The sequence below is a fragment of the Dryobates pubescens genome, chromosome 14 (assembly GCF_014839835.1).
Source record: "Dryobates pubescens isolate bDryPub1 chromosome 14, bDryPub1.pri, whole genome shotgun sequence".
In the NCBI taxonomy this organism is placed as follows: domain Eukaryota; kingdom Metazoa; phylum Chordata; class Aves; order Piciformes; family Picidae; genus Dryobates; species Dryobates pubescens.
The window spans coordinates 28457247-28470040 of record NC_071625.1 but is presented as its reverse complement, the minus strand read 5'-3'; the positions used below and the strand labels follow the sequence as shown (position 1 = coordinate 28470040).

The 12794-nt window shown below is 48.0% G+C and overlaps 1 protein-coding gene across 1 annotated transcript in view; it reads right to left on the bottom strand.

The window, feature by feature from the left end:
• TRIQK (triple QxxK/R motif containing) overlaps positions 1-12560 on the bottom strand; it is a 54441-nt gene extending 41881 nt beyond the window's left edge. Inside the window, exon 1 of the mRNA XM_009902946.2 lies at positions 12484-12560. Coding sequence (XP_009901248.1) covers positions 12484-12544 — 61 coding nt within the window. The 5' untranslated portion in view covers positions 12545-12560. The remainder of the gene's footprint in view (positions 1-12483) is intronic.
• Between the last annotated feature and the right edge of the window lie 234 nt (positions 12561-12794).

Sequence of the window (12794 nt, the reverse complement as noted above, 5' to 3'; positions counted from 1 at the left end):
TCAGGGAACTGATTCAACTTGAAAAACTGCCCAGCACATCTTTTTTTCTTCAAGCTGGATCGAACTGGCACACAAACAGCTGTGCCATCCCAGAGGATGGGGTAGTACACACCGTGACATGGGGACAGGAACGAGCAGGGAGGGGTAGGTGTTGCTAAAGGGCACTCTGCCAGCTCAAGCTGTACCCTCTGGCTATCTGGTTGCAGGTGTATCAATAAATACTGCACAGTGCCAATAGGAACTGGAATCCAATGGCACACTCCAATAGCTACAGCAGTCCCTGGCAGAGTTTATGCCTGGAGAAGGCCCCTCCCGAGCAAGTCCCACACATGGTTCAAGAGTTTACATGGCCCTGGAGCAATTTTCAATAAACAATTTCATAGAATCACAGAATCAACCAGGTTGGAAAAGACCTCAGAGATCATCAAGTCCAAAATTTATAGCAGCCACTCTGCTTTAGGGATAAAACAGTTTAACAGTGTGGTCAGGGTCATTCAATGCCAGCTGGCCTCTGTGCCAGAAAGCAGCACAAGGCTTAACCTACAAGTGCAGACAGGAATCACCAGCCCAAACTCTGACCTTTCACATGTTACAACAGAGGCCTACAGAGATGATTCTTATCCTTCCTTGTAGATTCCAACCTCTGAACTCAATGCCTGCAAAACTCATAGGAGGCCCCCACTTGCATTCTAGTTTAACTAAAAACTTCTTCCAGCTCTACAGTGTCAGTGACTAAAGACCCCTCAGGTCAAGCCCACACAAACAGCTGCTTGTGATGTGAACTGCTCAGGGGGAATCCAGCTTCAAAACAGGAGCTGCATCGTGGGGCAGTTAATTAGTGCTGGTAAAAGGCAGGTCAGCACAAGCAGTCTGATGCTCAGGAGGTCCAAAGCTGAGGGATTTCACATGCCCTCTGAGCTCAGGCTTACTCTCGACAGCTTCAGTGAAGCTGGGCTGTGCTCTCATCAGCATGCTGCACCCTTGAGCTGAAGGGACCATGTCTAATGCAGTGACACCGTTTCACTCCATATGCTAGTTCATTACCCAGCTCCTCTGTTTTGACTGCCAACAAATAATGATGTTTTTCAACACGTCTCCGTGAGGAACTGAATGCACAAACATCGCATCATAAATGCCACCCAACATCTGCCAGGCACTTACCACCTTCCCAGGACTATCACCTAGGCTGAACCTCAGCAAGTGATTTAGTGATGAGCTGTAGCACGTCCTCTTACCTATCACACACTAGATCATCCAAACTCCACTTCTTCTGAACGAGAAAGCCCACAGGTATTGGGTTAAAACAGCACAGACAAATTAACTCTAACAAAACCCCCAGGTGCATTCTAAAAGTACTGTTCCTTTTTCTTCAATGAAAAAACAAATATCACAATGGAGGCTGTTAGCACTGCTACAAATCTTATGCCAAGCACTAATGCAGATGCAGTGATGGTAAGATATTCACAGGATCACAGAATCATAGAATCAGTAAGGTTGGAAAAGACCTCAAAGATCATCAATTCCAACCTGTCACCACAGACCTCATGACCACTAAACCATGGCACCAAGCGCCACATCCAAGCCCCTCTTGAACACCTCCAGGGATGGTGACTCCACCACCTCCCTGGGCAGCACATTCCAATGGCTAACAACTCTCTGTGAAGAACTTGCTCCTCGCCTCAAGTCGATACTTCCCCTGGCACAGCTTGAGACTGTGTCCTCTTGTTCTGGTGCTGGGTGCCTGGGAGAAGAGACCAACCCCCACCTGGCTACAACCTCCCTTCAGGTAGTTGTAGGGAGCAAGAAGGTCTGCCCTGAGCCTCCTCTTCTCCAGGCTAAGCAACCCCAGCTCCCTCAGCCTCTCCTCACAGGGCTGTGCTCAAGGCCTCTCCCCAGCCTCATTGCCCTTCTCTGGACACATTCAAGAGTCTCAATGTCCTTCTTAAACTGAGAAAATAAACCAAGGAAAACCCAGGCTTTATTGGAACCTTATTTAACAGACAGTGCAAACTCTTGAAAATATTATTTAATAGATGAGTTATGTACCAATGGTTTAGCAGAGCAAAGCTCATTCAGTTGGCTCTGTGGTAGACAGGGTATCCACGTGGCTGGGATGATGACAAAGCCCAGATTTCAGGTGAAGCGTTTCAGAGATGAAACAGATTAGTGGTTCACCTTATATTATCTGGAAATTGATTAACTGTAACCAGAGCACTCAATCAGCACAGAGGATTTGACTTGCAGTCTTCCAGTACCCGAAGGGGACCTACAAGAAGGCTGGAAAGGGGCTGTTTACAAAGGCCTGCAGTGATAGGACAAGGGGCAGTGGTTTGAAATGAGAGAAGAGCAGATTGAGATTGAATGTTAGGAACAAATTCTTTATCATGAGGGGAGTGGAACACTGGAACAGGTTGCCCAGGGAGGTGGTTAAGGGCCCATCCTTGAAGATATTCAGGGTCAGGCTCGACAGGGCTCTGAGCAACCTGACCTAGTGGAGGATGTCCCTGCTGACTGCAGGGGGGCTGGACTAGATGACCTTTGGAGGTCCCTTTCAAGCCAAACCATTCTATGATTCTATGATTTCCTATATTCCACTTCCTGTTGTGGAGAAATTTGTTCACTCTGTGGTGCTTTGCTGTCCTGCTCCAACTGCTGCACCAATTAAAAAGCTCCAAAACCCCTTTGCATGTGTGACTACTTTAGTGTTTATTTTTAATCAGCTTTTGCCATTGAGTGAAAGCAAAAAGCAATGTCTGCTTTTGCAATGTCTGTAACTGTAATTCAAATTAAGCAACTGCCTTTCTGTATTTTCATTCTAGCACTTTGAGCTTACTAAGATCCTTCTCCTGCTGCCCTGTTGCTTCATTTCCCATCCAACACTTCAAGCCTGCAATATCCTAAGAGACAATCCCATAAAAAGTTCAAGACCTCGAAAACCACAGCATAGGCAGCTCCTAACTTTCTTCCAAAACAAGGCACAACAGACACAAAAGTGGTGGAGTCACCGTCCCTGGAGGCATTCAAGAGGAGACTGGACGTGGCACTTGGTGTCATGGTCTAGTTGTGAGGTCTGTCGAGACAGGTTGGACTTGATGATCCTTGGGGTCTCTTCCAACCTTAGTTATACTGTGAGACTGTGATACTGTGAAAAGCTCCCACTGGAAAACCATCACAAATACCAATCAGGCATGTGGAGAGTTGACAATGTGCAATTAATGATCACAGGCATGATCACAATCACCAACGTGAAGAAATCCATTAAAAAGGCCAAAGGACTCTTCCATGGTTATGCTTTGCCTGAACACAGAAACCTAACTCCATTTTTCAGGCCACAATAGGTACAACACCTGCTGAACTGCATACTGCCCACAGGCACGTCTGGAAGCATGAAATGGAGAAGTCCCTTCAGTTTAGGAAGGAGGTTGACTTGCTGGAACGAGTCCAGAGAAGAGCAACAAAGTTGGTGAGGGGTTTGGAACATAAGCCCTACGAGAAGAGGCTGAGGGAGCTGGGGTTGCTTAGCCTGGAGAAGAGGAGACTGAGGGGTCACCTTATTACTCTCTACAACTACCTGAAGGGAGGCTGTAGACAGACGGATGTTGGTCTCTTCTCCCAGGCGGCCAGCACCAGAACAAGAGGACACAGTCTCAGGCTGCGCCAGGGGAGGTTCAGGCTGGATGTTAGGAAAAAGTTCTATACAGAAAGAGTGATTGCACATTGGAATGGGCTGCCTGGGGAGGTGGTGGAGTCGCCATCACTGGAGGTTTTCAGGAGAAGACTTGATGGGGTGCTTGGTGCCATGGGTTAGTTGTTTGGGCGGTGTTGGATTGGTTGATGGGTTGGACGCGATGATCTTGAAGGTCTCTTCCAACCTGGTTTATTCTATGTATATGTATTCTATGTATACACCTCTTGAACTGAGCCAAGGGGACTCTGCCTTTCTTCTTAGACTAGTGCCCCCTCCAAAACCTGACAGACTCCCTGCTGTCTTGTTTTTGCTGGTCCAGACAGTGGAGGAGCTGTGGAGGTTTAGGTGTTTGCCACTCTCCATTGCAGGACAATGGCTGGACCAAATTTAACTGCAGCACAAAAAAGTAGCACCACATCTCACAGCACTAGAAGTGAAGAAATGCAGATACAACTATGCATGATGCTCACCTTAAACACATAGCAAGGACATGTTGAGAGATGCATGTGCAGTGGAACTTTCATTCTCATGCCTTCCACACTGCTGCCTTATGATGAAATAAGAAAAAATCATAGAGTCATAGAATGGCTCAGGGTGGGAGAGACCTCAATCTCCCTGCCATGGGCATGGACACCTCACAACGAGATTTGGCTGCCCAAGGCCTCATCCAAGCTGGCCTTGAACACCTCCAGGGAGGAGGCAGCCACAACCTCTCTGAGCAACCTATTCCAGAGTCTGATACTGAAGAACTTCTTAAGCTCCAGTCTAATCCTGCTCTCCCTCAGCTTCAAACCATTCCCCCTTGTCCTGTCTCTAGACACCCTTATGAAAAGTCCCTCTGCAGCCTTCCTGTAGGATCCCTTCAGGTATTGGAAGACAGCTCTAAGATCCCTCTGGAGTCTTCTCCAGGCTGAACAACCCCAGCTCCCACAGTCAATCCTTATAGCAGAGGTGCTCCAGCCCTTGGATCAGCTCTGTGGCCTCCTCTGGACTCACTCCAGCAGCTCTGTGTCCTCCTTCTGCTGGGGACACCAGAACTGGAGGCAGGATTGGAGGTGAGGTCTCAGCAGAGCAGAGCCAAGGGGCAGAATCCCTTCTCTTGCCCTGCTGCCCACACTCCTCTGGCTGCAGCCCAGCACACAGCTGCCTGCTGGGCTGCATGAGGGCACTGCTGGCTTCTGGGGAGCTGCTCAGCAACTAACACCCTCAAGTGTCTTTCTTCAGAGCTACTTCCAACCCAGACTGCACCCAGCCTGGACCTGTGCCTGGAGCTGGCCAGACCCAGATGCAGGACACTGCACTTTGACTTGTTGAATCTCATGCAGTTGGCACTGGCCCACTTCTCAAGCCTGTCAAGATCCTTCTGGATGCCATCCCTTCCCTCAAGTGAGTCCAGCACACCACACAGCTTGGTGCCATCAGCAAACATGCTGAGGGTGCTCTCAATGCCACACTGCACACGTCCCAGACAAATCAGATTTGTAGGTCAGTGCCCAACTTTCCCTGCATTCATTTTGATGTGATATTACTTACAGATGTAAGTACATGGGTTGGATGCAATGACCTTGAAGGTCTCTTCCAACCTGGTTTATTCTATTCTATTCTATTCTATTCTATTCTACATGCACCACATGCAGAGAATGCACTGATCTGAACACTGCATGCATAGAAAAATGATGTCTGTGAGTTGCTTGTTTTTTTTTTGGGGGGGGGGGGAAGTGAGATTTACAGATTCCCATTGAGATAGGAGCACTTTCAAGTCCACTCTTCACACCTACAAGCCAAGATTTTCAAAGCCTGCTGGAAGAATTTCTAAAAATGCCAAACTGTTCTGCCTCTGAATGTAATGCAGACATGCTGGGGTGTCCTTGGTGGAATTGTAATGCATTTTGGAGAGGATGCAAAGGCTGGGTGTTTGGTGGCTTTTTGGTATTTCTTTCTTTAAGCTGCAGAAATGAAACCATTGAAGAATGGATCAGAAGCTGAGAGTAAGTACAAGCAAAACCACAGCTCCTTGCAAGACCCCTGTAGACAGCAGATACTTTACAGGAATTGCAAGTGCTTGAAATAACACCAGGCTGAAATGTGGTTCAGCAACTGGGAACACTGTGTCGAATTTCACTCTCATTTACACCTATAAAAAAATACCTATTGCCTCCACTGAGTGAAATGGTGCTGTTGTTGATGAGGTTAAAATAAGAGCAGACCATGAGCCTCCATCTGTGGGAAAGTGCTAAAGAAATGTAGTATAAAGTAATTTCACCTGTGAAATGGACAGTGCAGCACTCCACCCCTGCCTCTGCTTTGCATGGTTTGGGCTCTGTGAAGATGTGGCCAAGCTTCATGCTGTACCTGCCATTTTGGTAGGGGCCTCGAGGATCCAATAGTCACAGGAGGTCACCACCATCACTGTGCTGTTTGCAGGCACAGAGGCAAACTCACTGGTTTGGCTATCCATGTGACCATTAATCCTTGTCCCAGTAGGGGCCAAAATGCAGGAGAGAATCAAACTGCTAAGCCTCTGTTCAAATACTCTGCCCCCAGCATAAGAGGGACATGGAGCTGCTGGAGCAGACCCAGAGGAGGCCATGAAGATGATCAGAGGGCTGGAGAACCTTCCCTATGGGGACAGGCTGACAGAGTTGGGGTTACTCAGCCTGGAGAGGAGAAGGCTCTGAGGAGACCTTAGAGCAGCCTTCCAGTGCCTGAAGGGGCTACAAAAAAGCTGAGATGGGACTTTTTGCAAGGGCTTGTAGTGATAGGATGAGAGGCAATGAATTTAAGCTGTAAGAGGGGAAATTTAGACAGGAGATTAGGAAGAAATTCTTTACACTGAGGGTAGTGAGACACTGGAACAGGTTGCCCGAAGAGGTTGTGTATGTTCCCTGGAGGTATTTGATACCGGGCTGAATGAGGCCTTGAGCAACCTGAGCTGCTGGAAGGTGCCCCTGTCCATGGCAGGGGGGTTTGGAACTAGATGATCTTCAAGGTCCCTTCTATAAGATACTAAATCTTGTCTCTCTTGATGTGAGTCAGCCAAGATCAAATCACCTTTGCCCCTTGCCCAGACAACAGCTGATGTGTGTTGGGCAGAGGCCGCTGGATAAGGACTCTCTGGAATGTGCATAGAGAAGATCATCTCCCCCCAGCAGCTACCCCAGAAAGGGAGGATGGTGCAAAGGAGAATGGATTCACCACCTGGACACAAACCTAAAAAAATGTATAAAAGACCTGAGCAATACCTGCTGAGGAGAAGGACAAGACCTGGGCAATGCCTGATCTGAAGAAGGAAAACAAAGGAAATGGCAGGAAAGAAAAGGACAGAGACAACAGCACACAGCCTGCAGGCAGCAGAGCAGGAGGAAGCCTCTCTCTGTGTCCCAAGTTCCACCTGCTGCAACTCATGGAGCTGAAGAGGCTGCTCAGAGAAGGACTTGGACTTGGACTTTGGGATCTCTCCCTCCCTCCTCTAGCAGGGGACAGCGCAGCCAACAAGGATGAGCTCTCCTCCATGCCAAAGCTGCAGCAGCCTTCCTCCGCAGACCCAAACTGTCTTGGGGGGTGGGGGTAATAGAATTCCTTTCCACTTCTCTCTCCCTCTTCTCCCTCTCTATTTTTTCCCTCTCTCTCTCTCTCCCTTCTTCTGTTCTGGCCACTTTATTCTGTCAATAAATAGCCTCGAGGGCTGTTGATATTTTGGCCTTGTTTGTGCCTCTAATTCCATACCAGGGAATGTTCACAAGAGCTGAGCTCTTACCCTCTCTGGGCCAAGACACCTTCCAACCCAAACTATTTAGGGATCCCAATACAACCAAGCAAGTTCAAAAACCTCTTTTGCAATGGAGAGGGGATGAGAGTTAAGGGTTAGATACACCGCCGTGCTCCTTAGCATCTCCTCTTGGTTAGTGCACACACTCCCACAGACCTCTGGCTCCGATCTCATCTTGCCCCTGCTCAGGCTGGGGCTGCATCTGCCCAGCAACTGAAAACTAAATAATATCCCTGCAAACACAAGTACATATCCAGATCCACCATCACCTTTTATGCTCCAAGCCAAGGCAATAAAACATGACTTTACTGCTTTGGTCTTTAAAAAATAAGTGATCACATACTGCGTGTGCTTAAAATCCATCATCAGCCTTCACAGAACATACTGAAAAACATCCAGACCAGCACAAAATGTGGCTTAAGTTAGTACAGCCAGACTAGGCTTCACTTCACAGCACTGTTTGCCTCAGCTGCTCCTGCTTTAGTTTCCAAGAAGTGCTGCCACTGGCACAAAAGTGAAATCCAACCAGCAAGCACTGACCAAAAGATGTGGTTCCATTTTTGTGATAAAGAAATTAATTCTTCATAGAAAACTTCCTCCCAGACATCTGGGGCATGACACTGAGAGGTTTGAAACTCAACACAGGAAAAGATTCCCAAACTTGCCAACAGTCACACATAATAGCAAAAGGAGGGCTGGTGGTGGTTTGGGGTTTTTTTTGTGTGCTTTCTTCCAGTTCTCTTTATTATGAGCTTAATAGTACATTTTATTAGCAAAACCCCAGAGAGCAGATGGAATGTTCCTCATGCAACAAAGAGGGCCATGCTGTGTGCTGCAACTGCTTGTTTCTGGGGTTGTTTTTGTGCTCTTAATGAACAGTAGGTGAGGTCTCTTCTCTTTTTTGTCTCAATGTAGAATAGCAACTCTTTGTTTCTGCACTTTACCCTGCCCTCAGTTTCCTCCAACAGATAGCTAAGATGGCAGATGATATCAAGCTAAGTGGTGCAGTTGATGAGACTGAAGGATATGATGCCATCCAGAGGAGGTGACAATCTGCCACAAAAAGGCCTCCTTCTGGGGACCAGGTCCATGCTCACTACTAAGCTGGAGATAGGAACCCCAGAGATGTTGTTGCTGCTGTTAGTCCTCAGCCAGCCAAGGTCTGCTCCTTCGTATTGTCACTGCAACCACAACCAGCTCCTGGTTGTGAGACTGGAACTGCTTTCCTTCACAATCACCCAGCTGACAGCTGAGTTACTCTGTGTGGGAGGCTGGGAAGCAAGAGAGCCCAGCTCTGCACACCACACTCACACTGCAAGAAGAGGTCTTCCCCATCTCATCAGGGTACCAGTCAGACAGTGACCCTTGGCACTGGGATGAGGTGCCTCTCTCTGGCAAAGTCACCACTTCCCCACAGCCAATTTTCAACAAGGGGTGACCTTACCCCCAGTATTGCATCTGTTAGTTCAGGTGGGCAGCTCTCTCTCCCCTCCTGTACTGCCACAGCCAGGGTGTCAGGACTCCCACCCCCTCCGTGGCAAAGCCCCATGGCTCCGTGTGCACTATGCCAACGAGCCCCACTTCCACCGGCACGCCGCCGTGCTCAGCCTGACACCTTCAGCTTTCCAAAACAGAAAAGGAATTCATTTTCATTCATGAATTTTACTCCTCCCCAGGAGATGTGAGGAGCCTTGTTTACTCCAGAGATCCCCTGGGCTATGCCTATACAAGCTCCAGCCCCAAAAGGATTAAGCCAGCAAGTCAGAAGATACAGAGCAGACAATAAGCAGACCTTTGAGTCTACAAATTGGAGGCTGAATGGTTGGAAAACAACCTCTCCTCATGAAAAATTATGCTACAGCAACACAATAGTAATGGGAGCCAAAAGTATGTCTATTCCTGATTTGCAGACCAGGTTTTAGTTATGCTATAATCCTCTCAGTATGCCTGCTTAGGATCCCACAATCACACGAGTCATGAACACTACCCACAAATCCCGCGGCTTCCATGCCGAGCAAGCAACACACCAGATGAAGAAGGATGGAAAATATACATGTGGAATTGTTTTGGGAACTTAAAGCACACATAACAGTAAACAAAGCAAATATGGTGCAAAACCTGTTGCTATTTTCACAGCATTTGCCGAGCAAAGCTGCATAAACGCAGAAAGATGCGTACTGCCTCACAACTTCCCTCCAAGCCCAGCAAATGAAGCACAGCAGCACCAACAGCAGCAGTGAGAAGGAAACAGAGTGCAGGAGAGTTGCCCTGCTTCTTTGCTGCTGCATTACAAGTCTATGGGTATGTGAGGGAGAGCTGAATAAAGGGCGTTAAAAGGACTTTTCCTCGCGTCCCCTCCAGAGCCTTGGTTGCTCGTGGGGATACCGAACATGGAGAGATTCCCTCAGCCCCATTCTCCTTCCTCCAGGCACAGTCTAGGCCAGTGAGAAAAGGTTGCTGCTGTTGTTTCCTGTCCCACTTGGGGACAGTCTTCACGAAGCCAGTGCCACTTTGCCCTGGTAAGTAAAAGGCTGCCTCTGCTCCCCGCGGGAAACGCCGCGCTGCTGTCGGATAGCAGAGCGCTTGCCGAACGAGAGGCGCTACACGCAAATTTTGGCTGGTGGCAGGAGAGGTGGCTGAAAGCCAGCTGACAGAGAAGAGCAGCATCAATCTTTGTAGCTGGGGGAATCCTCTGAAAACGCGACTCAAGCAAACAGCAAGCACGAAGGGCAGGGAGGAGGAGGAGGCACGAGGAGAGAAAAAGGCAAGCGGCGGAAGCGAAGTGATCAGCGGGAAGTTGAACGGTGGCACAGGGCAAACATGTGGCGTGCCGTATGGGAACCCACAGCAAAACAGAAAGCTTGGAACAAAATGGAATTAAAAATCTGCTTTTATTTAAAATTACTCCACCAAACATCTAACTGCAAACCCTGCTGAAGTTGACATGACTTTGTGACATGTTGTTCCTTGAAGAGTGCCATTTTCCATCACCCAAGAGAGGGAAAAAAAAAAGGTATTAAAACCATTTCAATCTGGTTATCTTCTATCCAGCAAGGCAGGAAAACATGACATTGTGAGCTACAAAACAGCACCACAGCAAGAGGTACCTGTTCAGACAGCATCCATCCTCGTATCCACAAGAATCCACAGATACCAGGCAGCTGGGAAGGAAGGAGAGCAATTGCTCCAAGCATGGATCCAGAACTTTAAATGAGCTTTTTAAAAGACAAGACTCATGCAGCTTCCCTTTGCCCACAGCTCCTGGATATAACCTGTCTGGGACAGGGTGATCAGATGTCCACCTCCAAGGCAGGTGAGCCATGCATTGGTAATGTACAAGAACTAGTCCAAGCTGTGGAAAAGTGGGAGGCAATTTTGTGACTGTCATGTTTAGATGCAACTTTATACCCCTCTGATCCTCCAGCAGCCCAGCCAGCTCTCACAGCTTCACAGTTTGCATTGGGTTGCAAGAGACCCTCAAAGGGCATCTTGTCCAACTCCCCTGCAGTCAGCAGGGACACCTCCAACTAGAGCAAGCTGTACAGGGCCACATCTAGTCTGAGCTTGAATGTCTCCAGGGATGGGACCCAAACCACATCCCTGGGCAGCCTGTTCCAGTATTTCACCACTCTCACTGTGCAGAACTTCCTCCTGATGGCCAACCTAAATCTCCCCTGCTCCAGTTTCAAACCATTGCCCCCTGTCCTATCCCCACAGGCCCTTCTAACCAGTCCCTGCCCAGCCTCACAGTAGGTCCCCTTCAGAATGCAGCTCTAAAGTCTCCCTGGAGCCTTCTCTTCTCCAGGCTGAACAGCTTCACTCCTCTGATCATCCCAGTGGCCCTTTCCTGGACTTGCTCCTTCAGGTCCATGTCTCTCTTGCACTGGGGGTCCCAGAACTGGACACAGTACTGCAGGTGAGGTCTCAGCAGAGCAGAGCAGAGTGGCAGAATCACCTCTCTTGGCCTATTGGCCATGTTGCTTTTGATGCAGCCCAGGATGCCATTGGACTTCTGGGCTTCAAGTGCCCATTGCTGGCCCATGTCCAGCTTCTAATCCACCAGTACCCTCAAAGTCCTTTTCCACAGGGCTGCTCTCAATCTCATCATCCCCCAGCCTGCACTGATATCTAGGATTGCCCCAACCTAGCTGTAGGACCTTGCACATTGCCTTATTGAACCTCATGAAATTCTCTTCAGCCCACCTCTCCAGCCTCTCCATGTCCCTCTGGATGGCACCTATCCCATCCTTCAGTCTTATCAACCTCACCATTCAGCTTGGTATCACCTGCAAATTTCCTGAGGGTGCATTCAGTCTCGCTGTTGATCTCATTGATGAAGATATTGAACACCACTGCTCCCAATACAGACCATGAGGGACACTGCTTTTCACCCATCTCCAGCTGGTGATGCCATCATCCAACCAATTCCTTATCTACTGGACAGTTCACCCATCAAATCTGTATCTCTCCAGTTTAGAGAGAAGGATGTTGTGGGAGACCATGTGAAAGATGTAGGAAAAGGAAGTATTAACACCTTAGTCTGTTGTCGCAGTGTGAGAACAAATCCAGTCCTACAATGGGAAGGCTTGGACCATTCAGTGTATCAAAACCAGCTACAAACCAGGAAGAGCATTTAGCTAGAAATGTTGATATTTGAAACTGGAGATGAAGAAGAAAATCAGCAGAGCTCCAACAGTTCAGAAAGAGTGGAGCCACAGCACTACATATTTCACTACTATTTCTAAACACAGAACAGGGGCTCTATCACTCTATTTAAAACAGTGTCTTCATAAAAGGGTTTGCTGAATGAATTAGCCCACACCATATACAAAATGTTCCACTGCAGTGTGCATTAGTTTGCAGCACTTGTAAGCAAACCCAAGTGTTTGAAGAGGAATATTAAATTTTGTTACACAGACTTGTCTGGCTGAAAAAAACACAACACCCAATCAACCAAACCCAAAGCAAACAAAACACTTTGGGTGGTTTTTTTTTAAGCATACAAATTTCCCTTCAGGTCTCTTACCTATTTGTTTCCTGTACTGGTCCACAGGAGTCCTTGCTGTAGAGGCATCTTTTCTACCCATGGTTTTCAATCCAAAAGTCACTGTTAGTATCACAAGAAAACAAACAAACAAACAAGCATTATTCCTAAACATCTACTGAGGAAATCAATGACTTGTGTCAAGCAACATTTACAGGACTGTACACCAAGACATAAGCTTTCTGTGTAGAGTACAGTCAGACACACCTGGGAAGGCACAACAACATGCACCAATACAGGTTAGGAGTTGAGCTGTGGGACAGTAGTTCCACAGAGAAGGACCTTGGAGTCTG